Source organism: Nematostella vectensis, chromosome 3, assembly GCF_932526225.1.
Source record: "Nematostella vectensis chromosome 3, jaNemVect1.1, whole genome shotgun sequence".
Taxonomy (NCBI): Eukaryota; Metazoa; Cnidaria; class Anthozoa; order Actiniaria; family Edwardsiidae; genus Nematostella; species Nematostella vectensis.
This window is the reverse complement of record NC_064036.1, coordinates 6155072-6182326: the sequence shown is the minus strand read 5'-3', so window position 1 is coordinate 6182326 and position 27255 is coordinate 6155072. Positions and strand designations below refer to the sequence as shown.

The window sequence follows — 27255 nt, the reverse complement described above, 5'->3', positions numbered from 1 at the left end:
AGCTCCCTCCCATTCAATTGAATCGCGAAATTTATGAGCCATTATTTCTGAAACTTAACTCACATACTACATGGCCGGCGTGTTTTTGACGTTTGATTTTCTGTTCTAGAAGGTTATTGCTTTGTTTTTCGCCCAGATTCCGCGCAATCAGGTCTCGTGCGAGTATAATCTGCCCTAAAAATTGCCCAGTGCTACTTTTGCCTTTTATTGGTAGTCGGCTAATCCATCAGTCATAGGTCAATATACGGCCCGCCCCGTAACGTGAGCAATCGAGGTGAGTGAGCGTGACAGCGAAGTAAATGGAGTGGGAGGTACCCCTTACCTTTTCTGTTGGTTAGGGTATGGGGCGAATCTTTGGATACCTGTGGTTTCCCGCCATTTTCGAAATGGCGGACTAATACTTTAGAGAGATGCGAACGATCCGTCGAACTTTTGAGGAGTTCTTAACGTCGAAAACCAGTAAAAGGATCTCTATTATATAAAAATCAGCAGAAAAAGAAGAAAGGCAGAATGTTTCGGATAATCTGCCTCCGTTTGAGCGAGAGGGAGAACAATCGCTGTTGTGATTCACTGCTCCGACTACTGTAGAAAAACCGGTAAGCTCACTACTTGAGCTCACTTTTTTACTTTAGGAGTTTCTTTGCATTCGATACAAAGAGCCGGGTGGGTCATATTTGCGTGCTCAGAATACTATAATTCTATACCCACCCGACCACTCTTTGTATTGAACGCAAACAAACTCCTGCCCCCTCTGGATGTTTTTTTTTTTTGGCGAATTTTTCGCCGAGATGTCGTGGTCAGACATGTTTCCATGACAGATTTTAAGCTTAGGTGTAATTTTAAATCGCAATTGATCGTTCGCCTGTGCCTTATAATGGCAGCAATTGCCATCGGATGTTAGCTCCATCATCACTCTAGCGATTTATGTGGAGAATTTTTTTTTTGTTTTGATTTTATTTAAATACAAATAAATTCAGCAAAGGTGTGACGGAGTTTGGAAATAATTTTCCACCCTTGTCTGATAAGCCTTTAGGCTTGAAATCGGGTTTTTGCAAAATCCGAATAATTCTGAAAAAATTCGAGGCAGGGGTATAAAATAAGTGTTCCAAACATGAATGGATGCAATAAAGAGTAAGACATATGTATTTGGAAGGAGGTTTATTAAGAACTTCGTGACCTAATTGATATTCATAAAGGAAATCCAAAGCACATGCTAAATAAACAATGTGCTGAGTTGAGTGGTCTCCCTGTGTGTAGTCAAGTGTTGTGTTTATCTACAGATGGATCAGCGGTGCTACAACATGGCGGCCATGAAATTTTATGGTCCGTTCGTTGTATCACTTTTCGCGCTGCTACTGTACTCAAGATCGTCAGAACACCAACGACTAACCTACTTAGCGGATGCTCACTACCTCAATGGTATATTTTTTTGTATTCCCGCTCTTTCATGGTTGGCTCAGCTTCTATAAATTTCTTTTAACCCAACATTTCTTTTAACCCATTGACAGCCTGTCAAAGTCAAACACAGCTGCCCATAGTCAGTGGTATTCAAGCTTATCAACAGTGCTTTGCGGTCCCCACTTTAAATCCCTCGTCGTTGTGCTAAAGCGAGCACAAGTTGATGGTTGCTTGTATTTTTCATCAAAAATACAGCTATGAGCATATTAGAAGAGTGTCTCAGGACATCATGAAGTCTATTGGGGCATAATTGAGTGCTTTGCTTATGGATATTTGCAAGCAAAGGTGGATTCATGATGATTTTTTCTTGTTTGGCTTTGCCTGGATGAGAAAATAATTTTCTAACCACAGCTCTCCTAAATGCTGTCTTTTCTGAAACCAAATTGATTCCAAAATTGTTTACACTGCTTTTCTGGGTCTGTATGAGCTGGAATTGATTTGTTTGGCTTCGGGGTGAAAAGACTCATAAAAAAACATCTGACTTTGGGGAGATGAGTGTTAACTGGCCCTCCCCTCGTGAATTTTTCCTTGGATCTCCCAGAATGCTTTGCAATCCGAAAGGCATCTAAGTGGTTTAACAAGCCTTCAAGGAGTGGACACTGTTTTGAGGCCAAGGAAATGTACCTGGAGGACCAGAATAAAGGTATCTATTTGTGTCTTAAGCTGTGTTTGCTGATCTCTCTCCCTTGTGTGGTATTTTGAGCGTTTTATTGAGAGGGGGGATTCTGCTTTTCTTTCCTTGTTGATTTGAAATTTGTCAAAGAACCTGTGTTATTATTTGGCTTAAGAGTAGTTGCCAACACCTTGAATTGATGCATATCTTCAAGACGAATTATCCCTTAGACTGATGCCTGAGTATCTTCATCTTGTTGTGCTTATTTTCCTTTTTTTGATTTTTTGGGGTTGTGGGTACTTCCCAAAGCCAGTACAGGCCGGTTGAGGGGTCAATGTGTTAAACACGAGGTTTAAAAAAATGGCGTCTTTTTTAAAATTCCAAATGGTGGGTCAGAAGCAAGAAATGGGGGAGCGTAACTTTTCGCTAAAACACTAACTAAAACTCAAAGAATATCGTTTAAATGGGCATAAAATATAATTTAATGTGTAAAACAATCAATACATACAGCTTATTTAATCACACATCACCCAAAAGTCTTTCCAACGCGTTTCAAATTTCGCGCCTAAACGAGCTGACCAACCAAAAAAGACAAAATGGCCGTTTCGACTTCGACTCAACTTTTACTCTTCCATACGAACATGAGCCCCTAAACATCCTCAAAAGCAGTACTTCATATAGTGATATGCGTAAGAATTAATGTGTAAAAGTCCTTCTGGCTGCCGAACAACTCTAAAACCATCAAGGAGGCCACAAATGAATAGTATAGAATATCATCTCATAAGCTCATAGTCTTTAAACATCTGATCAAAATCATGTAAAGAATGCAAAATAAAAATACTTTATCAACATTGATACATATCTGTATTTGGATACTAAGCACAATGTGGGTGATCTGCAGTGCATCTAAAAGCATGAGATGGCTTGCTCTACAGCAGGTAAAGTTCAGGTATATTAGTGGGATGGACCACATATGCCCTCTTGGATAGGCCAGGGTCTGAGAGTGTTTCTGTTTCTTTTTCAAAACCTTGCCCAGCTAATGGCTATAGAAGCCGCTCATTTAGCAGCAGAGGGAGTCTCAATCAACTTGTACCAAGTACCCCAAATTTTAATTAATATAATTATTTCCCATGGACTTAACTTATATTTAAAAAATAACTACATATACATAGACTAAGTTGTAGTTGTACCTGAAAAACATGATGTTATTTACAGATGCATTATTAGAACTAGACAATTAATGAGTTCAAATACAGTTTATAATACGGCTGGTCTCTTTCGTTTTTTTTTTAAGAAATATTTATTGCCCTGCCTTTATGATAGAGAGACCCAAAAGTTTATTTTCAAAGCAAAGCGCAAAGGACAATTTTGTTGTGCGAATGGGAGGTTTGTTATGTGAAAACGGCTGGATAAGACGAGCGAGTTTTAATGCTCATAATGTATCGTTTTGCTTATTCATTGAAGCTTTTAAAACCCGTCATCAGTTAACCCTAAGCCGCTTGAACTGTTTGACGATTACCTCAGCAGATTGTATAACCAATCCAAGTTCCCCCAATTGATCCTCTTGTGGGGATTTCAATTGCGGTGGTATTGACTGGCCAAACCATTGTCTACACCAAGAACTGCCCGTGCACATTTGTGATCGCACCTTTCTCGATCTTGTCGATAGGTTCGGACTGATACAGCCTGTGAGATGGCCAACTCACCTTGATCGGGCACTTGACTCATTCTTTTCACTGCCAAATATTATCAGTGCATGCCTTGTTACAACAGGCATTAGTTATTATGACACTGTCCTGTTTGAGGTTGACCTCACACCTAGGTACACTCCCAAGCGCCCTCATAAAATTTACCAATGGCACAAGGGCGATATCGCTGGACTTCGGGCTGCTCTTGTGTCCTTTGCAACATCTTACCTGGCATCGTGCCCCTTGGAGAACACCATCGAGGAAGATTGGGCAACGATAGCCAAAAGCATTTTAAAAACAACCGACAAATTCGTCCCTCATAAAATGTCTTAAGAGAGACGTCACCTTGCTTGGGTCAGCCCGTCAATCAAGCGCTCAATGAACAAGAGAGATAGAGCTCGCAAAAAAGCCAGGCGCACAAGAAAAGTACACCATCTAAACAACTACAGACACCATTCGTAATGTCACCTCCAAGCGTCTCCGTGCTGCGCATGACAAATACGTCCAAGAGGTAATGGGAGGCCTAGCCTCTGATCCATCGAACGGCCTCCAAGCCTACAGTAACACCAAGCGCGCATGGTCTTACCTCAAGCTATTTAGGACGGACTCCAGTGGTATAACCACCTTGCTATCAGATGGTAAAGTCTGCACTTCTGACACCATCAAAGGAGAAGCATAGCGAAATCACTTTGCAAGTGTTTTTACCACTGAGCTGGACAAAATTCCTCATCTTCCAGCAACCCCTTGCAGTGATGCTGCCGAGACCAGATTCACCACTAACTGACATCAAAAAACAGCTGCTGACCATAAGACCTGATAAGGCCTGTGGTCCTGACCTCATTTCAGCTAAAATCTCACGGGAAGCAGCAGTGGAAATCGGCCCAGTCTTTGCAAGTTTTTTTCCAGCAGTCTTACGGCATTGGGTATATCCCATCAGCATGGAAAGAAGCAAATATATCAGCTATCTTTAAGAAGGGCCTTCGTTCGGATCCCACCAATTATAGGCCGGTGTCGTTAACAAGGTCATGGAACATGTTGTGTGTAGTCATATGTCCCATCACCTGGCCTTTAACTCTATCATAAGCCCTCATCAGCACGGCTTCTTGCAACGATAACAATCATGGTTAGGTAGACGTTATATTCGTAGACTTTGCGAAGGCTTTCGACTGGGTACCCCACGAGCGATTTCTCTTGAAAGCCCACCATTACGGTTTTCGTGGAAAATTACATTGGTTTAGGTGCTTCCTCACTGAGAAAAGACAGCGTGTTGTCCTAAACGGGACTTCCTCAGACTGGTCACCTGTCATCTCCGGTGTGCGCCAGGATACCGTGCTCCTTTTTTTGCTGTTTATAACTGACCTGCCGAACACTATCTCCTCAAACATAAAGTTGTTTGCGGATGACTGCTTACTTTATCGCAATGTAAATTCTGAAAACGACCAACTCAATCTGCAACATGATCTCTCGTGTTTAGAAGCTTGGGCTGAATTTTGGCAGATGTCTTTTGCGCCCAAAAAATGTATGAAGATGACAATAACACTAAAGAGGTCTCCTTCGGTGTCCCTATTCCTGTACAACGTCCCCTTAGAGGGTGTTGGCTTCCAGAAATACCTGGGTGTTATAATGACGAGCACACTAAACTGGCACATGCAGTGCGATGAAGTCAAGAGAAAGCCTAACAGGGTGTTAGGTGTGCTCCAACGAAACTTGTCATCTTGTAGCAGGGCCATCAAGGAGCACTGTAAATACCTCTCCCTTGTGCGCCCCCTAACGAAATTTAATACAACCGCATGGTCCCCCTACACATCTAAAGAAATTAACTCCATCGAATCAATCCAACGCCGCGCTGCCCGCTTTATAAAGCATGATTACCATCAGACCAGCAGCGTCAGCAAAATGATGGCTGACCTCGGTTGGCAGTCCTTAAAAGATCGTCGGGACAAAAAAGTTTGGAACTTTTCTACAAAATCCAACACCAACTTGTGAATACTCAATTTCCTGTAGAGATCACACTTGGCTCCTTAAGAACCAGGGGACACCATCTTAAATATAGGCAGCTACCTAGCAGAGTAAACGCATACAAATATTCATTTTTTACCCGAAGCACCCCTATGTGGAATAGTCTAACAGACACAGTAGTCAAGGTCTAAGATCTCACGGCCTTTAAGGCAGGCCTTTACCTGGCCACTCCATTGCAACATTAGCCTAAGCTAAATGCAATTATATTATTGAAAGATTAAAGGTGTTTACCTTTTGCGTGTTCTCCAGCCGTATTAAAGCGCCTTTGGTGTTTTTTCAAGATTCACGATTTGAACTCTTTCCAGAACGAAGTGAAAGGTAGGCAAGTAAATTTGTGCATACCTCACATTCTGTCCTCAAAAACACACTCCCTCTTAATTGCTCTCAAATAACAGCGACATCATCACAGATAGTTGGAGTCTAACCAGCCCAAACCTCAGCAACACAAGATTTGCAGAGGAATCCGGCAAAATATTAGTCTTTTTATCGTAATATGCTTGCTTACAATGAATTTGGCAACCGTCAAAATTGCCTCATCCCCGCGAAAAACGGGGCACTTCAATACGGCCAGAGAACACGCAAAAAAAGCATAAACACAAAACTAGACTACACACATCTTTTTAACAAGTTTTTTTTTTCACTAATTTTTTTGCCCTATGTTTACCGTAAATATCAATAGGGACAAATAAAGAGCTTGGGCTACCGGTGCTGATATCTAAACAATTTTCAATTTAATTTCTTCTCTAACTCACAGGAGTTACTCCAAATACATCCATAAAAACAAAACAATTGGTTTCCAATTCAGCCAGGATTGGCTGAAGAGGAGGGCAGTCATAGATATCATTTGGAAAAAGGGAAGTATTTGAAGATTCCTTTAATAACAAATGACCCACTTTTTGCCCTCCTGTTTACGCGCCTGCTAAAGGATGATATATCAACCGCCCAACTCCTTTTCACCATAGGGAAATACAGTAAATAATTTTGCCGCCGGATTAATGGTTTTTAAATGCTTTAAAAAGGTTCCATTTCTACAAGTTTGTAAAGAAGTTTTCCATTTATACAAGTGCGTAAAACCTGTAGGCTGGTTTAGGGTTGTGTGGGGTGGGAACACATGTTTTAAGGCTTCCTATTAAAAGGTGAAAGTACCTAATGGAATCAATGGAAGATGGATTTCAATTTAGCCACGAAGAATGTTCTCTAGTTTCACTCTTCAGAGTTTCAATCATCAAGCACTTTTAAATATTTTGTTTAATACAAATCTAATTCACTAGTCGTTTGAAACCCCCACCTCTATTGTCCAGGGAAAGGGTGGGAGATTAGACTTTAACCCTGAACAAATGTAATTAAAGTCCCCACCTTCTCGGGATACAAATTTTAATCAAATGCCCATATCCTTCGGGGTAATAACTGAAAATTTGAGATGACATGCCATCTGAAATGAGTCTTTTATATCTCTCAAAACTTTTTTTTGTAATAATTGAATTGCACAATGCTTATCATCATTGACTGGTGTTAATGAGGCTATTTAGAATTTTTGGGATGCTGAAAGTGAGGCTTGATATGTAAAGTAGTAACTCATTTTCATGTTCCAAATAAAGGTTTTGAGTTAATCCTTTTCCTTTCCTTGAAAAGAAAGTAAGAGTAAAAATTCCCTCTTTCACACAGAGTTGTTGCATGTAAAATTAGAGGTAGACCTATATTGTTTTGGGCAGGGGATTGAGTAAAGGGGTCTCACTAACTTGAAGAATAATTTTATGCTATGTACATCTTGTAACATTTATAAATAGCTGCTTTAATAAAGCTAGTTAAAGGCAAGTCTTATTTCAACCACCATAATGAACTTTTGTGGCATGTCTCGTTTTTACATTTACATTAAAACAAGAATAGTGGAATGGTAATTCTTTACTTTTTATTAGAATGCATTGAGAGGGAAAGCACAACTCAGCACAACTTGATTAGAATGCATTGAGAGGGAAACCACAACTCAGTTAAGCATCCTTTTAAACATAGCTTGCGCTACATTCTTGACTTCTGTCACCTCAGCATTGAGTGAAGCAAGGTCAAACTCGTTACCTCGCGCAGAAGACAAATCAATCAGAGGCTCGTATTCCTCATTGCAGATCTCCTCTGCATTTTTGATAATGACATCATGCTTTATGCGACTGGAAGCCGTATCACGAATCTCTAGAACCCAATCTCTCGCTCGACGTTTTAGATGCAGAGTTCTTGAACCTAAAAGAAGGGGAAATGAATATGATATGATACCTGTTTGGCCTTGATTCGTCGACTTCAACTACAACAAACCAAAAATGTGTTCGAGTTCAGCAAAATAAGTAGCCTTTCACAGTATTTGGGTTTAGTCAAGGGTAGTGATCAAAGTTGTATCATAAAATTGGACAGATAGCTACCTAGTGACCGGCCATTTAATATCTGAGCATCTGAATATCTCTTGAATGTCGCTGTAGTATTAATCCAAGGATTGCTTGTTGCTAAAGATTTTGGCTTTTTCTGGGGGGGTGGGGGGGTGGTGGTGGTAATATTTCATGACCCATCAGATACCAAATGGTTCACCCCCATCAAGAATTCGTAAAAAAAATTAACACGCTCATCAAAGTATACCTGGTGAGATAGAGTAAACATCCAGAAGGTCTTTAGTGATCATGATGTAGTCGTGTCCTTCTCCACCATCAATGGTATGGGAGCTTGTCGGACCAGACCTTGGGGCCAAAATCTCAAAGACATCATCTCTCCTTGTTCCGGTGCGATCGTTATAGAATTGGAATCTATATATCTGCCCGTCAAACTGGTACTTCTTCATCCAGCTGAGGATAAGGCCCTTTTTGGTGATGCGTCCATTTTCGACGAGGTCCACATACGGCTCTTCCTTGCAGCCCAGCCTGATGACACGAACTGGAGTCCACGGGTCATCACCACGCCTCATGGAAATCGTCAGAGTCTGGAGTTGAATGGAGAAAAACACTTATCGATATCGATAGAGATGCAAAATTTCATAGGGCTAGGACAAATGCCGCAAAAGTGCTCTTTCTAATAACACGAAACTATCGACTTTGTTCAGTTGCTCACATTTGCATTTGGAACCAGCAAGTGAATAGAACGGCGCTCACCATCCCCTAGTTTCAGTTTAACTTTCAGTCTTAGTTTATTTTGCACTTTTTTTGTTAACAGCAATGCGTTTCAAAAGACAGGAGTAAAATTAGGTTTGTATTCAAGTTTTATGCTGGCAGCTGGACTTTAGCAAGACACGTACTCATACAAATAAATTTACAATTCCCAGTTTATACAAAAAAGACACAATTGCTTTATTCAAAAGCCATGAACAAACAGACAACGATAAATAATAATTTGGCACATACGTGATCACTGTAAGTACTTTAGTTGTGCAGAAGTTTCTTCCCAACTGTTCTAATACTCTGTTCTGATAAACATATCTATTTAATAAATTCAACTTCAATAGATACATTTTAGCCTAGTTCATATTCTAACTTGACTAAGCTGGCATGATTTCTCTGGCGAAACTTTAATTGTAATGACAGGACCTTTAGTTGGAGGACTCAAAAGCACGATTCGACTGTTTGTGCTTTTCAATCAGACCAAGCGATAAGGAATGCCTTCTGGTATTTTTACGTTTACCTCAAACAAATTTTTTGTTTTCAAGATGTTTTGCTGTCTTTTGGATAATGGCGCCAAAAGGATGAGGACAAGTTTTATACGAAAATGTAATGATAAGGGACGTTACATAGAACACATGCCCAGCGTTTACCTTGTTGTGGTAGCTGAAGTTCTCCTCCATGACATTACCGCTGTGCACCACTAGGATTTTAGCGGGAGAATTACTGGCATCTACGATCACATGGTTGACACGATCTTGGTCAGGGTTAGCTTGTGTCACGTCTATCTCGTAGGTATTTCTGCCATGCGACTGCTCCACCCTGAACCCTTCTCCGTGCAGAACGACATGATCATTAAAGGGACTTCCTCGGACGAGTACAATTCCTCTCACGGTACCAAACTCGTGTAGCGTGCGGTCTCCTCCGTGGTAGAAGCCTGCTCGCTCTGTGATGCGGTTGAAATAGATGCCTTTAATCTTGGAATGCCTCTTCGATATCCCGCCAAACGTCAGCTCATTATCGGCTGTTCCTGTGATGACATCAAGGACATCACCGAAGTCTGCCGTGAACTTGCCGATCAGACCATTGACTGCGATAACGTCATTTCCATTTCCAGTGTTGATAATTATCTTTTCTCCTTTCTTCAGATTCTCGAAGTCTTCTATGCTGACCTGGTCGTGCACAAAATGATTCTGATATCCATCTGCGAATGTTTGGACGCTTACTCCTCTAAGCGGGGTTCCAGAGGGCGCGACAAATTTGGTGTTTACAAATACAGACACACCACGTTCATTTTTATGAATGATTTTGCCATAGAAATCGTACCCTATATCAGCCTTGCCCTCTGCATCCCAATAGGCATTGGAAAATGTCGAAAGGTCAAGCCGGCGGATTTTTCCGGCTCCCAGAAGACGATTTCCGATACCTTTGCCCGGTTGAAAGAGGAGTGGTTCGTCAGGCATCCCTTTTACGTCGATCATATTGGCAGGGTTAGATTCGTACCCAACACCGTATTTGACACTTAAAGGCTTCATGAACCTGGACGTTTGGCCCAGTTCCTTCTTACAGGAATCTGTAAGTTTCTTAAGTGTTTTAATAGTGCTTTCGATTTCCGACGACGGATTGGAAGAAAATATATCAATTAAAGTCGCTACAAGACCGAGGACTGCGCCAGCCAAAGCTCCAGCTGGCCCGAGTACAGCTGATCCAGTAATCATAGCCGCCACGAATGTTCCTACTCCGATCAGACCTGCATTATCAAGATGATTAGTTGCAAGATAAGTCATGCTATTGTTTTTATTTATTGGAATTAATAATTTTACGCCTGCCATTATACGCCCTCTCAGATTGCTTGCGTCTTCTTTTTTATGCAGTAGATATTTCTTTTCAGAAAACATAAGGTAATGGTGGGTTGTTTGATATTGGCAAGCTCGTTAACTTACCTGCAGCCATTCCGATACCAGCAGACGCCATTCCGGCAACATTACCATCCCTTCGAGCGATATCAAAACCCCATGCGTTGATACCGATGGCGAAAACGTCAAAGAGAGCGCCAAACGCGTCCAGTGCTGTTCCCAGTTTGCTCCATTTTGCGGCGTTATTGAGGTTTTTGAGAATTTTGCTATTTCTTGGGAGATTTTCCACAGACTGCTGGAATTGCGCCACTGACTGCCGTCTCAAGTCGTCGACCTTATGGGAGAATATTTGAAGGATCAGCATCTTTTATGGTACCCCAAGAAGGTGTGATCCGAAGGGGCGTGGATGTTTTAGGAAATCCCCCCCTTCGTCTGCTGACAAAACGAAAAATCAGCGAAAGCGAGCTAACATGGAGATCCCTAGGTGTGATTTGAGTGTAAACCTACCTTGCTCAGCAGTCCTTCCTTATTCAATGGTTGCCCTTGTATTAAACCATCATACAAAGCTGTGTTGTATCTATTGATGGCTTTCTTGATGTTGGCAAACTCTCTTTTCTCGGCGATGTAGTTGACAGCTAAGGCAGTAAATGGATTCTGCACCACCCCTGCTCCAGCCACATCTAACACGGCTAAGGTTGTGATTGCTTGATTAAGACTTTCCATTGCTGCCTCCCTTTCTCCTTCAAGAAAACAAAAGTTATTTGTTCGGGCTGTCAAAGTGAGAAAACACTTTTAACTTTAGTTTCTACTTCTGTTTGACTTCAGCAAACCTGCTGTCTCTGTAGGTGTTCGTCTCTTCCCCCGCCTTTGTTTAAGATGTCTTTGGTTGGCAGAGGGCTGGGTTTGGTGTATAGCGGTAATGAAGCCAAAATTCGTTATTCGAATGGGACAAGAACTTGACCAGTCTGGCATTAGAGCGTGCTTGACAACAGAGAACTAGCGCGAGAAAGACCAAGATATGACCAACTCGAGTCTCCATTGTAGCCGATGTCCGAAAGGCGAATGGTCCACTGGTAGTCGGTTGTGCTAAGAAGATTAAATCACCTTTCCCGAAACAGTCTTATTTATCGAATGAAATGAATAATGGATTCCAATTCCCTTATCAGCAATAGGTCAAGTAATTTGATCTTTGACCCCACCCACCTACATCGACTAGCGCGACAATGACCGAGATATAATCAACTTAACTCTTCTTTTAGCCCATTTCCAAAGGAAAATGGTCTACTGTTACAATCGGTTGTGCTAAAGAAGACTTAAGCGCCTTTTACTGAAACAGTCTAAATACTCTAAGAAAAAGAATTACCACTCTAATTTATCTAATAAAATGAATAATGAATTTCTTTATTAGCAATAGGTAAGTCATTTGATCTTTGACCCCACCTAGGAAAGGGGGAGTATTTTAGATGTCAGAAAAGCGTAAAAACAGGGTACCGTGGAAAAAGCTATAACGCTTCACAAGACAAAGGCTGCTGAAAATGAAAGGCAAAGAGTCTCCGGCCGCGTTTGACCGCCAAACAATTGGCAAAATAGAAGGATATGGTTATTAAATCCGGCAAAGGGCATAAACAAAAGGCGCGGTCTGGTGTTGAACAACCCCGTCACGTGATCACAGCCGGGCACAAACAACCAAGCGTATAGTAGTACAAGAAAACATGGACGAGATTTATAAATACGCGTATCCGGACACAAATTGCTTATTGATTTATTTAAAAGTTGGCTATATTTATCCACTTTCTGTTAATCTTTGTCTTTATCACGTTGCCCGTTTTATTGCCATTACATCCTGTGCCCTTACTAGCCCTCATGGTCACGGCAGGACGGCATGACCGAGAATAACAATTGAGCGCTTGGCGATTAATTTCAAAAGATAGTTTCGATGAAATAACCTAACTTTTATACTCAAGAAAGAGAAGAAATTAATCGTAGACTTCATTTCTACAATAGGAAAAAAAGAAAGGTGAATTTTTACTACAACTGTCCACGTACTCGCTAGAGCGTTAAACTTTCACGTCGTCTTTTGGCGGAGAAAAGTTGTAAATCTATCAGACAGCACATTTGACCTCACCCACCTACATCGACTAGCGCGACAATGACCGAGATATAATCAACTTAACTCTTCTTTTAGCCCATTTCCAAAGGAAAATGGTCTACTGTTACAATCGGTTGTGCTAAAGAAGACTTAAGCGCCTTTTACTGGAACAGTCTAAATTATCTAAGAAAAAGAATTACCACTCTAATTTATCTAATAAAATGAATAATGAATTTCTTTATTAGCAATAGGTAAGTCATTTGATCTTTGACCCCACCTAGGAAAGGGGGAGTATTTCAGATGTCAGAAAAGCGTGAAAACAGGGTACCGTGAAATAAGCTAGAACGCTTCACAAGACAAAGGCTGCCGAAAATGAAAGCCAAAGAGTCTCCAGCCGTGTTTGACCGCCAAATAATTGGCAAAATAATGTAGAGTTCATTTTTCCTACTATAGTTAATAGAAGGATATGGTTATTAAATCCGGCAAGTTTCAAAGGGCATAAACAAAAGGTGCGATCTGGTGTTGAACAACCCCGTCACGTGATCACAGCCGGGCACAAACAACCAAGCGTACAGTAGTACAAGAATTTGTATTTGTACTAACTTCTAGCAGCTATACTGGTGCGGAAGGCACGACAGAGCTAGGCCTCCACATCAAGTGTCCCCTTGTGTGTATTGTTAGTAAGCACTGTCACTGAGGGTGGTCACTGCCAGAGGGTTTATTGCGTCCTCAGTGGTTCTTTTGCGTCCCTTCGGTTCAGGTTAGTGTAATGCAGCTTGAAGAGACAGGACCTCCGGTTTAGTGTCCTTATCCGAGAAGACTGGAAACACTGGAGAATAACTTCAACTCACTGTTGACACAAATTCGAATCGAGGCATGAACCCGGAAGAATCCCCAGTCAAAGCCAGGATTCGAACCTGGCCCACAGCGGTGAGAGGCCGACGTGCTAACACACTAGGCCACCCGTGCTTCCACAAGAAAACATGGACGAGATTTATAAATACGCGTATCCGGACACAAATCGCTTATTGATTTATTTAAAAGTTGGCTATATTTATCCACTTTCTGTTAATCTTTGTCTTTATCACGTTGCCCGTTTTATTGCCATTACATCCTGTGCCCTTACTAGCCCTCATGGTCACGGCAGGACGGCATGACCGAGAATAACAGTTGAGCGCTTGGTGATTAATTCAAAAAGATAGTTTCGATGAAATAACCTAACTTTTATACTCAAGAACGAGATGAAATTAATCGTAAACTTCATTTCTACAATAGGAAAAAAAAAGAAAGGTGAATTTTTACTACAACTGTCCACGTACTCGCTAGACCGTTAAACTTTCACGTCGTGCTTTGGCGGAGAACGGTTGTAAATCCATCTGCCGTTGGGGGGCGGGGGGGGGGTGCGAACCCCCTGGGTACGGGTCTGATTAAAGTCCCCACCTCCTCGGGATACAAACTTTTATCAGATGCCCATACCCTTCGGGGTAATAACTGAAAATTTGAGATGACATGCCATCTGAAATGAATCTTGTATATCTCTCAAAACTTTTTTTTTGTAATAATTGAATTGCACAATGCTTGATCATCATTGACTGGTGTTAATAAGGCTATTTAGAATTTTTTGGATGCTGAAAGTGAGGCTTGATGTGTATTACCTGTTCAGGACAAAGTAGTATCTCGTGTTCCAAATAAAGGTTTTGAGTTAATCCTTTTCCTTTCCTTGAAAAGAAAGTAAGAGTAAAAATTCCCTCTTTCACACAGAGTTGTTGCATGTAAAATTAGAGGTTGACCTATATTGTTTTGGGCAGGGGGTTGAGTAAAGGGGTCTCACTAACTTGAAGAATAATTTTATGCTATGTACATCTTGTAACATATATAAATAGCTGCCTTAATAAAGCTAGTTAAAGGCAAGTCATATTTCAACCACCATAATGAACTTTTGTGGCATGTCTCGCTTTTTCATTTACATTAAAACAAGAATAGTGGAATGGTAATTCTTTACTTTTTATTAGAATGCATTGAGAGGGAAAGCACAACTTGATTAGAATGCATTGAGAGGGGAACCACAACTCAGTTAAGCATCCTTTTAAACATAGCTTGCGCTACATTCTTGACTTCTGTCACCTCAGCATTGAGTGAAGCAAGGTCAAACTCGTTACCTCGCGCAGAAGACAAATCAATCAGAGGCTCGTATTCCTCATTGCAGATCTCCTCTGCATTTTTGATAATGACATCATGCTTTATGCGACTGGAAGCCGTATCACGAATCTCTAGAACCCAATCTCTCGCTCGATGTTTTAGATGCAGAGTTCTTGAACCTAAAAGAAGGGGAAATGAATATGATATGATACCTGTTTGGCCTTGATTCGTCGACTTCAACTACAACAAACCAAACATGTGTTCGAGTTCAGCAAAATAAGTAGCCTTTGTAACCAGTATTTGGGTTTAATGAAGGGTAGTGATCAAAGTTGTATCATAAAATTGGACAGATAGCTACCTAATGGCCGGCCATTTAATATCTTAGCATCTGAATATCTCTTAAATGTCGCTGTAGTATTAATCCAAGGATTGCTTGTTGCTAAAGATTTTGGCTTTTTCTGGGGGGGTGGTGGTGGTGGTAATATTTCATGACCCATCAGATACCAAATGGTTCACCCCCATCACGAATTCGTAAAAAAATTAACACGCTCATCAGAGTATACCTGGTGAGATAGAGTAAACATCCAGAAGGTCTTTAGTGATCATGATGTAGTCGTGTCCTTCTCCACCATCAATGGTATGGGAGCTTGTCGGACCAGACCTTGGGGCCAAAATCTCAAAGACATCATCTCTCCTTGTTCCGGTGCGATCGTTATAGAATTGGAATCTATATATCTGCCCGTCAAACTGGTACTTCTTCATCCAGCTGAGGATAAGGCCCTTTTTGGTGATGCGTCCATTTTCGACGAGGTCCACATACGGCTCTTCCTTGCAGCCCAGCCTGATGACACGAACTGGAGTCCACGGGTCATCACCACGCCTCATGGAAATCGTCAGAGTCTGGAGTTGAATGGAGAAAAACACTTATCGATATCGATAGAGATGCAAAATTTCATAGGGCTAGGACAAATGCCGCAAAAGTGCTCTTTCTAATAACACGAAACTATCGACTTTGTTCAGTTGCTCACATTTGCATTTGGAACCAGCAAGTGAATAGAACGGCGATCACCATCCCCCAGTTTCAGTCTAACTTTCAGTCTCAGTTTATTTTGCACTTTTTTTGTTTACAGCAATGCGTTTCAAAAGACAGGAGTAAGATTAGGTTTGTATTCAAGTTTTATGCTGGCAGCTGGACTTTAGCAAGACACGTACTCATACAAATAAATTTACAATTCCCAGTTTATACAAAAAAGACACAATTGCTTTATTCAAAAGCCATGAACAAACAGACAACGATAAATAATAATTTGGCACATACGTGATCACTGTAAGTACTTTAGTTGTGCAGAAGTTTCTTCCCAACTGTTCTAATACTCTGTTCTGATAAACATATCTATTTAATAAATTCAACTTCAATAGATACATTTTAGCCTAGTTCATATTCTAACTTGACTAAGCTGGCATGATTTCTCTGGCGAAACTTTAATTGTAATGACAGGACCTTTAGTTGGAGGACTCAAAAGCACGATTCGACTGTTTGTGCTTTTCAATCAGACCAAGCGATAAGGAATGCCTTCTGGTATTTTTACGTTTACCTCAAACAAATTTTTTGTTTTCAAGATGTTTTGCTGTCTTTTGGATAATGGCGCCAAAAGGATGAGGACAAGTTTTATACGAAAATGTAATGATAAGGGACGTTACATAGAACACATGCCCAGCGTTTACCTTGTTGTGGTAGCTGAAGTTCTCCTCCATGACATTACCGCTGTGCACCACTAGGATTTTAGCGGGAGAATTACTGGCATCTACGATCACATGGTTGACACGATCTTGGTCAGGGTTAGCTTGTGTCACGTCTATCTCGTAGATATTTCTGCCATGCGACTGCTCCACCCTGAACCCTTCTCCATGCAGAACGACATGATCATTAAAGGGACTTCCACGGACGAGTACAATTCCTCTCACGGTACCAAACTCGTGTAGCGTGCGGTCTCCTCCGTGGTAGAAGCCTGCTCGCTCTGTGATGCGGTTGAAATAGATGCCTTTAATCTTGGAATGCTTCTTCGATATCCCGCCAAACGTCAGCTCATTATCGGCTGTTCCTGTGGTGACATCAAGGACATCACCGAAGTCTGCCGTGAACTTGCCTATCAGACCGTTGACTGCGATAACGTCATTTCCATAACCAGTGTTGATAATTATCTTTTCTCCTTTCTTCAGATTCTCGAAGTCTTCTATGCTGACCTGGTCGTGCACAAAATGATTCTGATATCCATCTGCGAATGTTTGGACGCTTACTCCTCTAAGCGGGGTTCCAGAGGGCGCGACAAATTTGGTGTTTAAAAATACAGACACACCACGTTCATTTTTATGAATGATTTTGCCATAGAAATCGTACCCTATATCAGCCTTGCCCTCTGCATCCCAATAGGCATTGGAAAATGCCGAAAGGTCAAGCCGGCGGATTTTTCCGGCTCCCAGAAGACGATTTCCGATACCTTTGCCCGGTTGAAAGAGGAGTGGTTCGTCAGGCATCCCTTTTACGTCGATCATATTGGCAGGGTTAGATTCGTACCCAACACCGTATTTGACACTTAAAGGCTTCATGAACCTGGACGTTTGGCCCAGTTCCTTCTTACAGGAATCTGTAAGTTTCTTAAGTGTTTTAATAGTGCTTTCGATTTCCGACGACGGATTGGAAGAAAATATATCAATTAAAGTCGCTACAAGACCGAGGACTGCGCCAGCCAAAGCTCCAGCTGGCCCGAGTACAGCTGATCCAGTATACAAAGCTAGCACAAATGTTCCTGCTCCGATCACACCTGCATTATCAAGATGTTTAGTTGCAAGATAAGTCATGCTATTGTTTTTATTTATTGGAATTAATAATTTTACGCCTGCCATTATACGCCCTCTCAGATTGCTTGCGTCTTCTTTTTTATGCAGTAGATATTTCTTTTCACAAAACATACGGTAACGGTGGGTTGTTTGATATTAGCAAGCTCGTTAACTTACCTGCAGCGATTCCGATACCAGCAGACGCCATTCCGGCAACATTACCATCCCTTCGAGCGATATCAAAACCCCATGCGTTGATACCGATGGCGAAAACGTCAAAGAGAGCGCCAAACGCGTCCAGTGCTGTTCCCAGTTTGCTCCATTTTGCGGCGTTATTGAGGTTTTTGAGAATTTTGCTATTTCTTGGGAGATTTTCCACGGACTGCTGGAATTGTGCCACTGACTGCCGTCTCAAGTCGTCGACCTTATGGGAGAATATTTAAAGTATCAGCATCTTTTATGGTACCCCAAGAAGGTGTGATCCGAAGGGGCGTGGATGTTTTAGGAAATCCCCCCCCCCCCCCCTCGTCTGCTGACAAACCAAAAAATCAGCGAAAGCGAGCTAACATGGAGATCCCTAGGTGTGATTTGCGTGTAAACCTACCTTGCTCAGCAGTCCTTTCTTATTCAATGGTTGCCCTTGTGATAAACCATCATACAAAGCTGTGTTGTATCTATGGATGGCCCTCTTGACGTTGGCAAACTCTCTTTTCTCGGCGATGTAGTTGACAGCTAAGGCAGTAAATGGATTCTGCACCACCCCTGCACCAGCCACATCTAACACGGCTAAGGTTGTGATTGCTTGATTAAGACTTTCCATTGCTGCCTCCCTTTCTCCTTCAAGGAAACAAAATTTATTTGTACGGGCTGTCAAAGTGAGAAAACACTTTTAACTTTAGTTTCTACTTCTGTTTGACTTCAGCAAACCTGCTGTCTCTGTAGGTGTTCGTCTCTTCCCCCGCCTTTGTTTAAGATGTCTTTGGTTGGCAGAGGGCTGGGTTTGGTGTATAGCGGTAATGAAGCCAAAATTCGTTATTTATACAAGTTGGTTAACTGGAAGATCTTCCGTAGATCCTCACCTCGTTTCATTTGGTTGATAGAGTCGATAGTCAGTGCGCGGGAACTCATCCCGAGTTGAGTTGCTGCGGGCGACAGAACTGTTGACGAATGGGACAAGATCTTGACCAGTCTGGCATTAGAGCGTGCTTGACAACAGAGAACTAGCGCGAGAAAGACCAAGATATGACCAACTCGAGTCTCCATTGTCGCCGATGTCCGAAAGGCGAATGGTCCACTGGTAGTCGGTTGTGCTAAGAAGATTAAATCACCTTTCCCGAAACAGTCTTATTTATCGAATGAAATGAATAATGGATTCCAATTCCCTTATCAGCAATAGGTCAAGTAATTTGATCTTTGACCCCACCCACCTACATCGACTAGCGCGACAATGACCGAGATATAATCAACTTAACTCTTCTTTTAGCCCATTTCCGAAGGCAAATGGTTTACTGTTACAATCGGTTGTTCTAAAGAAGACTTAAGCGCCTTTTACTGGAACAGTCTAAATACTCTAAGAAAAAGAATTACCACTCTAATTTATCTAATAAAATGAATAATGAATTTCTTTATTAGCAATAGGTAAGTCATTTGATCTTTGAACACACCAAACACGGAAAAACTATAACTATAAATTATACGGATCTATCAAAATTCACATAAAGCGAAAAGGGCGAGTCAAATTTTCTATAGGCTCAAATCTAAAATCGTAGGCTACTAGACGTAAAGAAACCCTGTAGTTATTTATTTAGCAACCTGTTGAAACCGACAGAGAAAGGAAAGGGGGTTCAGATGTCAGAAAAGCGTGAAAACAAGAGTACCGTGAAATAAGCTAAAACGCTTCACAAGACAAAGGCTGCTGAAAATGAAAGGCAAAAGTCTCCAGCCGCGTTTGACCGCCAAACAATTGGCAAAATAATGTAGAGATCATTTTTCCTACTATAGTTAATAGATGGATATGGTTAGTAAATCCGGCAAACTTCAAAGGGCATAAACAATAGGCGCGATCTGGTGTTGAACAACCCCGTCACGTGATCACAGCCGGGCACAAACCAAGCGTACAGTAGTACAAGAAAACATGGACGAGATTTATAAATACGCGTATCCGGACACAAATCGCTTATTGATTTATTTGAAAGTTTGATATATTTATCCACTTTCTGTTAATCTTTGTCTTAATCACGTTGCCTGTTTTATTGCCATTACATCCTGTGCCCTTACTAGCCCTCATGGTCACGGCAGGACGGCATGACCGAGAATAACAATTGAGCGCTTGGCGATTAATCCCAAAAGATAGTTCGATGAAATAACCTTACTTTTATACTCAAGAACGAGAAGAAATTAATCGAAGACTTTATTTCTACAATAGGAAAAAGAGTAAGGTGAATTTTTACTACAACTGTCCACGTACTCGCTAGACCGTTAAACTCTCACGTCGTGCTTTGGCGGAAAATGGCTGTAAATCTATTAGACAGAGCACATTTTCGCGTGCAGCCTTTCAATTCACAAATTTATCCCATTGTTTTCTACCGTTGTTGACTCATAGCCGTACTCGTATACACAGCCATGTTAGTTTGTATAGGAGCCGATCGGGGCTAAAAATTATATAGAAGGTAGAGCTCTATCGAACAATCTCAGTGAGCAAGCATAATCTAATTTGTACGAAAATTTGGCAGAGTCGAAATCCAGTTTTTTGTGTATTGTATTCATTCTTCTGGTTCACGAACACGACTAATTGGGCTTTTTGTATTTATTCTAATTTGTACGTGTATTGAAAAGATCGAAGTCCGGTATTGATGCAAAGAACAACTATTATTTGATACTTTATATATTCTTTTATACTTTTCGCTCGATTTGTGCACCTACAAAACCACTTCTCCGGCCTTTTACGTTCAGCAGACATTGAAGGTTCAGCGGGTTTCGTACCCATTCCCCTTTATGAATAGATAATGAGGATAGAATTTCAACTTGCCTTGTTTGATGATGAAGTTCAAGCTAAAGGCTTATTACATCAAATACGCTTTCTGCGTAAAAACCTTTTATAAGATTGGCAAAGAACAGGCAACAAAATTCCTTTATTCCTTTTACCTTTATTCAATATTGCTTCAATTCGTTTACCATACAAAGATGAAAATCCCCCTCTATATCTTAGAGCATCCTCTTGGCTAGCGATTGAAGATCAGTAACTTCCTTTGCGTCGGCGTACAGTGCAGCCAGGTCGAAGTCGTCGCCTTGCGCGGTTTCTAATTCCAGCAAGGGCTCAAACTTCTCATTGCAAATTTCCTCGGCGTTCTGGATGACGACATCATGATTTACGGCCTGTTGTGGGCTCGCGAATCTCCAATCTCCACCGCGGCGTTTCAAATGCAAAGTTCATTTGCCTGAATAATAACAGATCGTTACTGCAAACTCAGACTATTCCCTTCCATTTCTAAAGTGATTCTAGTTTACCTTTCTTTATAACGTTTTTAAACCAACAGGATGTTGCAATTTAGGGGAGTTCACGTGACTTTTTTGATGGCAAATTAACGCTCGCTCAGTCTTTTAGCGTCAAAATAGCGGCATCAAAAAGCAACTTACTAAGCGCCTACAAAATAGAGCCAGGTTTATTTTCAATTAAAGATTTTATTTCGTCGTTGTTCTCTGGCGTGAAGAGCGCAGTCTCTGTGTTTATTATTGAATTTGCCATCCGAAAAGTCACGTGATCTCTGAGCGCAAGTATCCTATTCATTTTCTGGAAGTTCGCTTGGCTTGACACGTCAGACTCTTGTTCAAACAAACAGCCTGACATACATACTCAGGCCCACACATTTCATAAGCTTACAGTAGTTCAACTTACCAGAGGAAATATAAAATACATCCATGAGGTGATCAGTGACCATGATGTAGTCGTAGCCTGCGCCGGTATCAATAGTACCTCTGCTCGTTATGCCAGACCCTGGGGCCTTCACCATAACTACATCATCTCTTTTGGAGGCGCTGAGATCTTTATAAAATTGGAAGTTATATTGCTGCCCGTCAAACTCGTACTTTCTCACCCAGCTGAGGATAAGGTTGTGACTGCGATAACGTCATTTCCATAACCAGTGTTGATAATTATCTTTTCTACTTTCTTCAGATTCTCGAAGTCTTCTATGCTGACGTGGTCATGGACATAATGATTTTCATACCCGTTTGGAAATGTCTGGATATTTGCTCCCTTAAGTGCTGTTCCAGAGTCAGCTATAAGCTTGGTATCGAGGAACACAATCACGCCGTTTTGACCTTGATGAATGGTCTTTCCATAGAAATCATACCCGATGGCCGCTTGTCCACTTGCAGTCCAGAAAGTGTTTGAAAAGTGGGACACATCTAGGAGACGGAAATTCCCTGCTCCCAAATAGCCATCAGATGTTCCAGTTCCTGGTGTGAATTTAAGACTTTCAGTCGGCATCCCCTGTACGTCCAGCATATTAGCAGGATTAGACTCGTAGACTGCACCAAAACTTGTGCTAAGAGGTTTCAAATATCCCTCTGTTCCCTTGAGTTCATCTTTACAAGCTGACGTAAGAGACTGTAGGACTTTAATGGTACTGTGCACGTTAGAGGACGGGTTGGATGAGAAAATGTCGATAAACGTGGACACAATACTGAGGACAGCCAAGGCGCCAGCCAAGGCGCCAGCTGGCCCGGCTATAACTGATCCGGTAGCCAAAGCCGTTACTAATGCTCCTACTCCGATCACACCTGTCGGGAAGAGAAATTATATTGTAGCTAGAAGTTTGGCAAGCTAAATGAGGCTAAACAGAGTGTTTTGATTTCTGACTTACCTGCAGCCATTCCAAGACCAGCAGACACCATTCCTGCAACATTCCCGTCTCTGCGAGCGATGTTAAAGCCCCAGGCATTGATTCCGATGGCGACTCCGTCAAACAACGCACCGAAGACTTCCAAAGCGGTGCCAACTTTGCTCCACAAGGCGGCTTTATTCAAGTACTTCAGTGTTTTGCTCCCTTTTGGCAGTTTGCGCACTGAATTCTTGAACTCCTTGATTGCTTTGGCTTTTAGCTGCATTGAGAAGGAGTATTATGATGGCGTGATTAAAGATTCTCGAAGCAATTGTGTCAAAAAATCACCAGGTGTGGTCAGGTGTGGTCTTTTGCGAACAAGCTCGACTTTTTTTTGTTGCATGGACTTAAAGAATGTCGACCCCCCACTCCTTTGTTATTATTCATCATTGAAAATACAGTGGTTTATTCGCAAGGATACTTCAAAAAAACAATCTAGGAATTAAGTCCGGTATGTTATAGATAATTTTTTATTACAAATATTTTGATTACTTGCTTGAATTAGCCGATGGAAATGGATGCTTTGTGTGAATCGCCATAGAGCCGGAGCATAAAATGGCGGCGTGATTGACCTTTTTTAAACTATTTCATCCTTCCTCACCTCGTTTAAAAGTTTATCCTGATTTTGCACCTTGGGGTAGACTCCTGATTGTTATATGCGTCTAATGCTCGTTTGACGCTCGCAAACTCTTTTTTACGGATAATGATTTCGGCAACGTAACCCGTCAAAGGGTTTTGCACGATTCCTGCTCCTCCCAAATCAAGTACGGCCAAGATGACGATGGCTTGATTCAAACTCTCCATTGCTGCCTCCTTTTCTCCTGAAAATAGCACTCCCTCGTGAACCACGTTTAAACAGCTAAAGTATGCTATGCGTGCGTTTGTCCTCTGCTATGCGTGCGTCGGAGATGTTCATATGATGATGACACAACGCGTCATGAACAAAAAGGTACGCAACGAGACGCAGTCGGGTAGCGAAATTTTGTTCATGACACGCTGTGGCGTCTTCTGTGCATCTATTAATAGTTGCAGGGATGTGTTCATGGTGCTATTTATGGGCTGTAACGCATTAATTGAATTGCTCTGTTAGACGATCCGGCCTAGTCTGTTTAAAAGAGGCATATAATGTTAACCGTTGGCACTGTATCATTTTAACCTACACTCATTTTGTCCTAAGGGTCTCAGCGGCGTAGCCAGGATTATTAACAGGAGGGGGCCCAAAAGGCCCTTTCAAGGCATTTTCTTCTGTATTTTAGATAATGTCTCATACATTTACTGTATTCTTTGCTGCTAGAAGGGGGGGTGGGGGGGGGGGGGGGGCGGGCTCACTAGGCCACCCCCCTGGCTACGCCCCTGGGTCTCAAAGAGAGAGTGCTAGTGATGTTGGACAAACCTCGTTTCATCTGGTTGATCGAGTCCACGGTCAGGGCTCGAGAGCTCATGCCAAAATGTCCGGAAGGAAGAGCAAGCACCGAGGAAGACCTCGACAAGAACTTAACCAAATTCGCCGCGCCGTGGACATCGACCGCTAGAAGCAACAGCAAGAGAAGGATGCTGACCAATACCGCGCCTGCACGTGTCATCTTCGCCATGTTTTCCTGTGGTATAATATTGACTGTACGTATATCTTAATTTACAAAGAACACCCACGTAAAGCCCAGTGTATTCCAGGCGCATTAGCTAAGATTGCCCCCCTTCCCACCCCTCCTTACTCGATCGCCAAAAAGGATCTTTTCTTATAAAAAATCAGAAGATTTTACACCTTTTTGCCAAATATCTACATCTTTACATCCCTCTCTCTTCACCCTGTTCCATTCTGAAACAATGACGTCACCCGATTATAACCGCATGGGTTATCAAGAGAGCTGTTTATTTGTTTCTCTAAGCGAGTAATAGCTTATATCATAGGTTCATTGAAGATGACCTTTAATGCGATGCCATTTCAGTAAGATTTCTTTCTCTCTACTTTTTGCTCTTTTTTCTTTCTTTTTTATTGGGGCGATGTACGCGACTGTCTTTTTTTGCCATAACACAAATAATCTGAATAACAAACTCTAGATTAAAAAAGTATATGGCTGGGTTATGTGAAAAAGATTTTTTCACCTTTTTTCACCCTTCTGTTGTTCGCATATTTTCTTAAGGATTCCGAAATTGTTTATAAATGTCTTTTCTAGATCTTTATTATTAAGTTACATCAGTGACTGGTTACAGCAACATTGGATGTAGTTCATGTTTCCTTGGAAGTATTAGGGGGCTTACAATACCAATAAAAAGTAGCGCACTTACCTTTCCCTTTAGGAGTAGAAGGATAATGACCTTACATCAAAACAATTTGTCCCTTATACACGCACTGTAGCGAAGTTAACATCAAATATTTATCACAAAAGGTCACGCGGTTCTTCCAGGTAGGTTAACATTGTGGTTATATTTGCCTAACTTTTCCAACACCTGGTCCAACAACCGACAATTTCCGCCTATAAAAAGATCAGCTTGCGTCAAGAGACCATGATGTAAGAGAACGAATCCCCCGTATTAGGGTATGTTCCAATGATGACGTCCGTAAAAACTATTTTTAGAACAAGCAGTTATTTTTAGATACGTCTCTGATTGGTTAGCGCTCACGTTTCCTAGCAACATGAGTCTTACGCGCGATCACATCTTGAGCAATGTCATCCGGCAAAGAATGTTTTGGAAATCTTTTTGACCGAAAATACCTTCCTTTTTTACGAACGCTATAAATGATATTTCATAGAGTACGCTGGAGCCAATCAACCGTTTCTGGGACATTGAAATGCATAGAGTGCGTGATTTTAGGCTCTGGGATCAACTTCCCCAGTAAAAGTTTTCACTGCTGATTCGCAAATTATAACACAACAATCAATCATAAATCTGTGTTAACAAAGCACAATTCCCTTTTAATGAAAAAGATACATCCAGAACTTAATACCATTATATTCACACCGATATTACAAATAAAAGATTTCAAATCTTTATAATGAAGTAATTCTTATTCCAGTGACAAGGGTTTCTTGATTGACATGATTTCTGAACATTTGCGTGAAGTATTGAAGTTCATTCATCTAAAAATGTTATAAATCAAAGAAATATAAAGGCCTTCTTGTATTAAAAAACATAACATAGACTCTGAGAATGGCTTGGTATTCTATCTTACCGAATTGCAGAGAAAAAGAACTTTTTTTAAAAGTAAAAACTCCTTAAAAGGAGTCTGCACGATGCATCTTGAATGAACTCCAAGTTCACCGTCTCCCCGACGTCTTCATGAAAACGATGGTGTGATGACGACGTGATCTACCGCATCGTCCTTTTGCAAAAACCTTTGTGGACGGCAGGGTCCAGGCGAATACGCTGAGAAAACAATAGTGTGGACGCGAATCAAGTGATCCGTTTTGGGCGAAAGGAACCCGGATACTTTTGAATCCGTGTTAGTGTGGACGACCCCTTAAGGCTGGTTCTCACGACGACGGAAGCGGAGACGGTAGCGTAAGAATGTCGTGTGATAACAAGCTCGACTTAAGCGCAAGGTTTTACGCATGCTCAGTTCGTAGTCTAGTGCCCATACCTCCTCTACGAGTTTGGTTAATTTATGCTTATCTTTCGTTTTATGCTTACGTCGATCCAGTTTTCACGCGACGTAAGCATAGCATAGACGTAAGATTATAAAAACTTCCGTTCTTTTTGCGCTTATGCTTGCGCTTACGTCGCTTGACGTAAGACGATTTCCATAGAATTAGAAAAGAAAAATGTCAAACAAGGCTGATAAAATGATATGGAATGTCAACAAGTTTTGCCTTCAGCCCCAATTCAATAGTTAGTTCGAGAGCGAAATAATTGAGCTGCCAAGAAAGATGAGCGCGCTTGTTTGCTCAAAAAGACACTTTGTTAAGTATTAATACTTGCGGCACGATGTGACGCGATTGTCAGATTGTTTGCGTCTCATGTTTCCATATTGATGTTGGATTCTCATCCACTTATCTTGTCACCATGGTAGACTAAAGGTTATCCAATTAAAACTGGATGATCTTCTGCTGTCATTCTACCTCATATTAGCAAGGGACAGAAACAACAGTTAGCTGGCATAAGCATTTGCGTGATTTCGCAAGGGTGTTGAATGAAAGAACTTTTGACTGCTATTGTAACCTGGAAGTCGTGTTCTTCACAGCCACGTCCATGGCTTTGTGGTGGAAAAGAACTATGATGATGCCGCTTCTTATAATGATTTTTAATTCAGGTAGCCATAACACAGCTAAATTCCCAAAAGAATATGCTCAAAACTTTTCCTTTTTTTGGCACGGACGCATTTGGTAGATACTAGGACGTTTTGGTGGATTATTAAGTGACCATTTGTTTTTTTATTCACAAAAGTCTGATACTCAGTCTGCACAGGTGACTTTTCTTAGAGAATTTTTTTTTCTTTTTCACCCAAAAAAAACATACGGCAAAAACTTGTGCAAACGGAAATGTCATGTCTTTGGAAAATTTAAATTTGGTTATTTATTAGAAAAAAAAATTGTTATTTTGTAGTT

General features: G+C 41.3%; 2 protein-coding genes across 6 annotated transcripts in view; one reads left to right on the top strand and one right to left on the bottom strand.

Annotated features, from left to right (window-relative positions):
* Positions 1 to 406: 406 nt before the first annotated feature.
* Positions 407 to 27255, top strand: part of LOC5502964 — a 33237-nt gene continuing 6388 nt past the window's right edge. For 2 of the 3 annotated variants that reach the window (XR_007307418.1, XM_032371272.2), the window contains exon 1: positions 26378 to 26960. Coding sequence is in view for 1 of the 3 variants with exons in the window: in XM_032371272.2 (XP_032227163.2) it covers positions 26900 to 26960 (61 nt within the window). In the remaining 2 variants the exon portion in view is untranslated. Of the gene's footprint in view, positions 597 to 26377; positions 26961 to 27255 lie in introns of those variants that run through there. The other variant, XM_032371273.2, reaches the window with a different exon arrangement.
* On the bottom strand, positions 7666 to 19370 carry LOC116610394. Of its 3 annotated transcripts, none has more exons than XM_048725718.1 (6): positions 18908 to 19370; positions 18433 to 18665; positions 18006 to 18252; positions 9560 to 10656; positions 8398 to 8734; positions 7666 to 8010 (listed from the first exon to the last, which is right to left on the bottom strand). In XM_048725718.1, the coding sequence occupies exons 1-6, from the start codon at positions 19089 to 19091 to the stop codon at positions 7763 to 7765; spliced, it is 2346 nt and encodes a 781-aa protein (XP_048581675.1). In that variant the 5' UTR covers positions 19092 to 19370; the 3' UTR covers positions 7666 to 7762. The 3 variants fall into 3 exon arrangements, with proteins under 3 accessions (XP_048581675.1, XP_048581674.1, XP_048581673.1); XM_048725717.1 differs by lacking the exons at positions 18006 to 18252; positions 18433 to 18665 and adding exons at positions 10850 to 11096; positions 11270 to 11502 and having other exon boundaries at positions 18908 to 19364; XM_048725716.1 differs by lacking the exons at positions 7666 to 8010; positions 8398 to 8734; positions 9560 to 10656 and adding exons at positions 14835 to 15169; positions 15554 to 15890; positions 16716 to 17812 and having other exon boundaries at positions 18908 to 19361.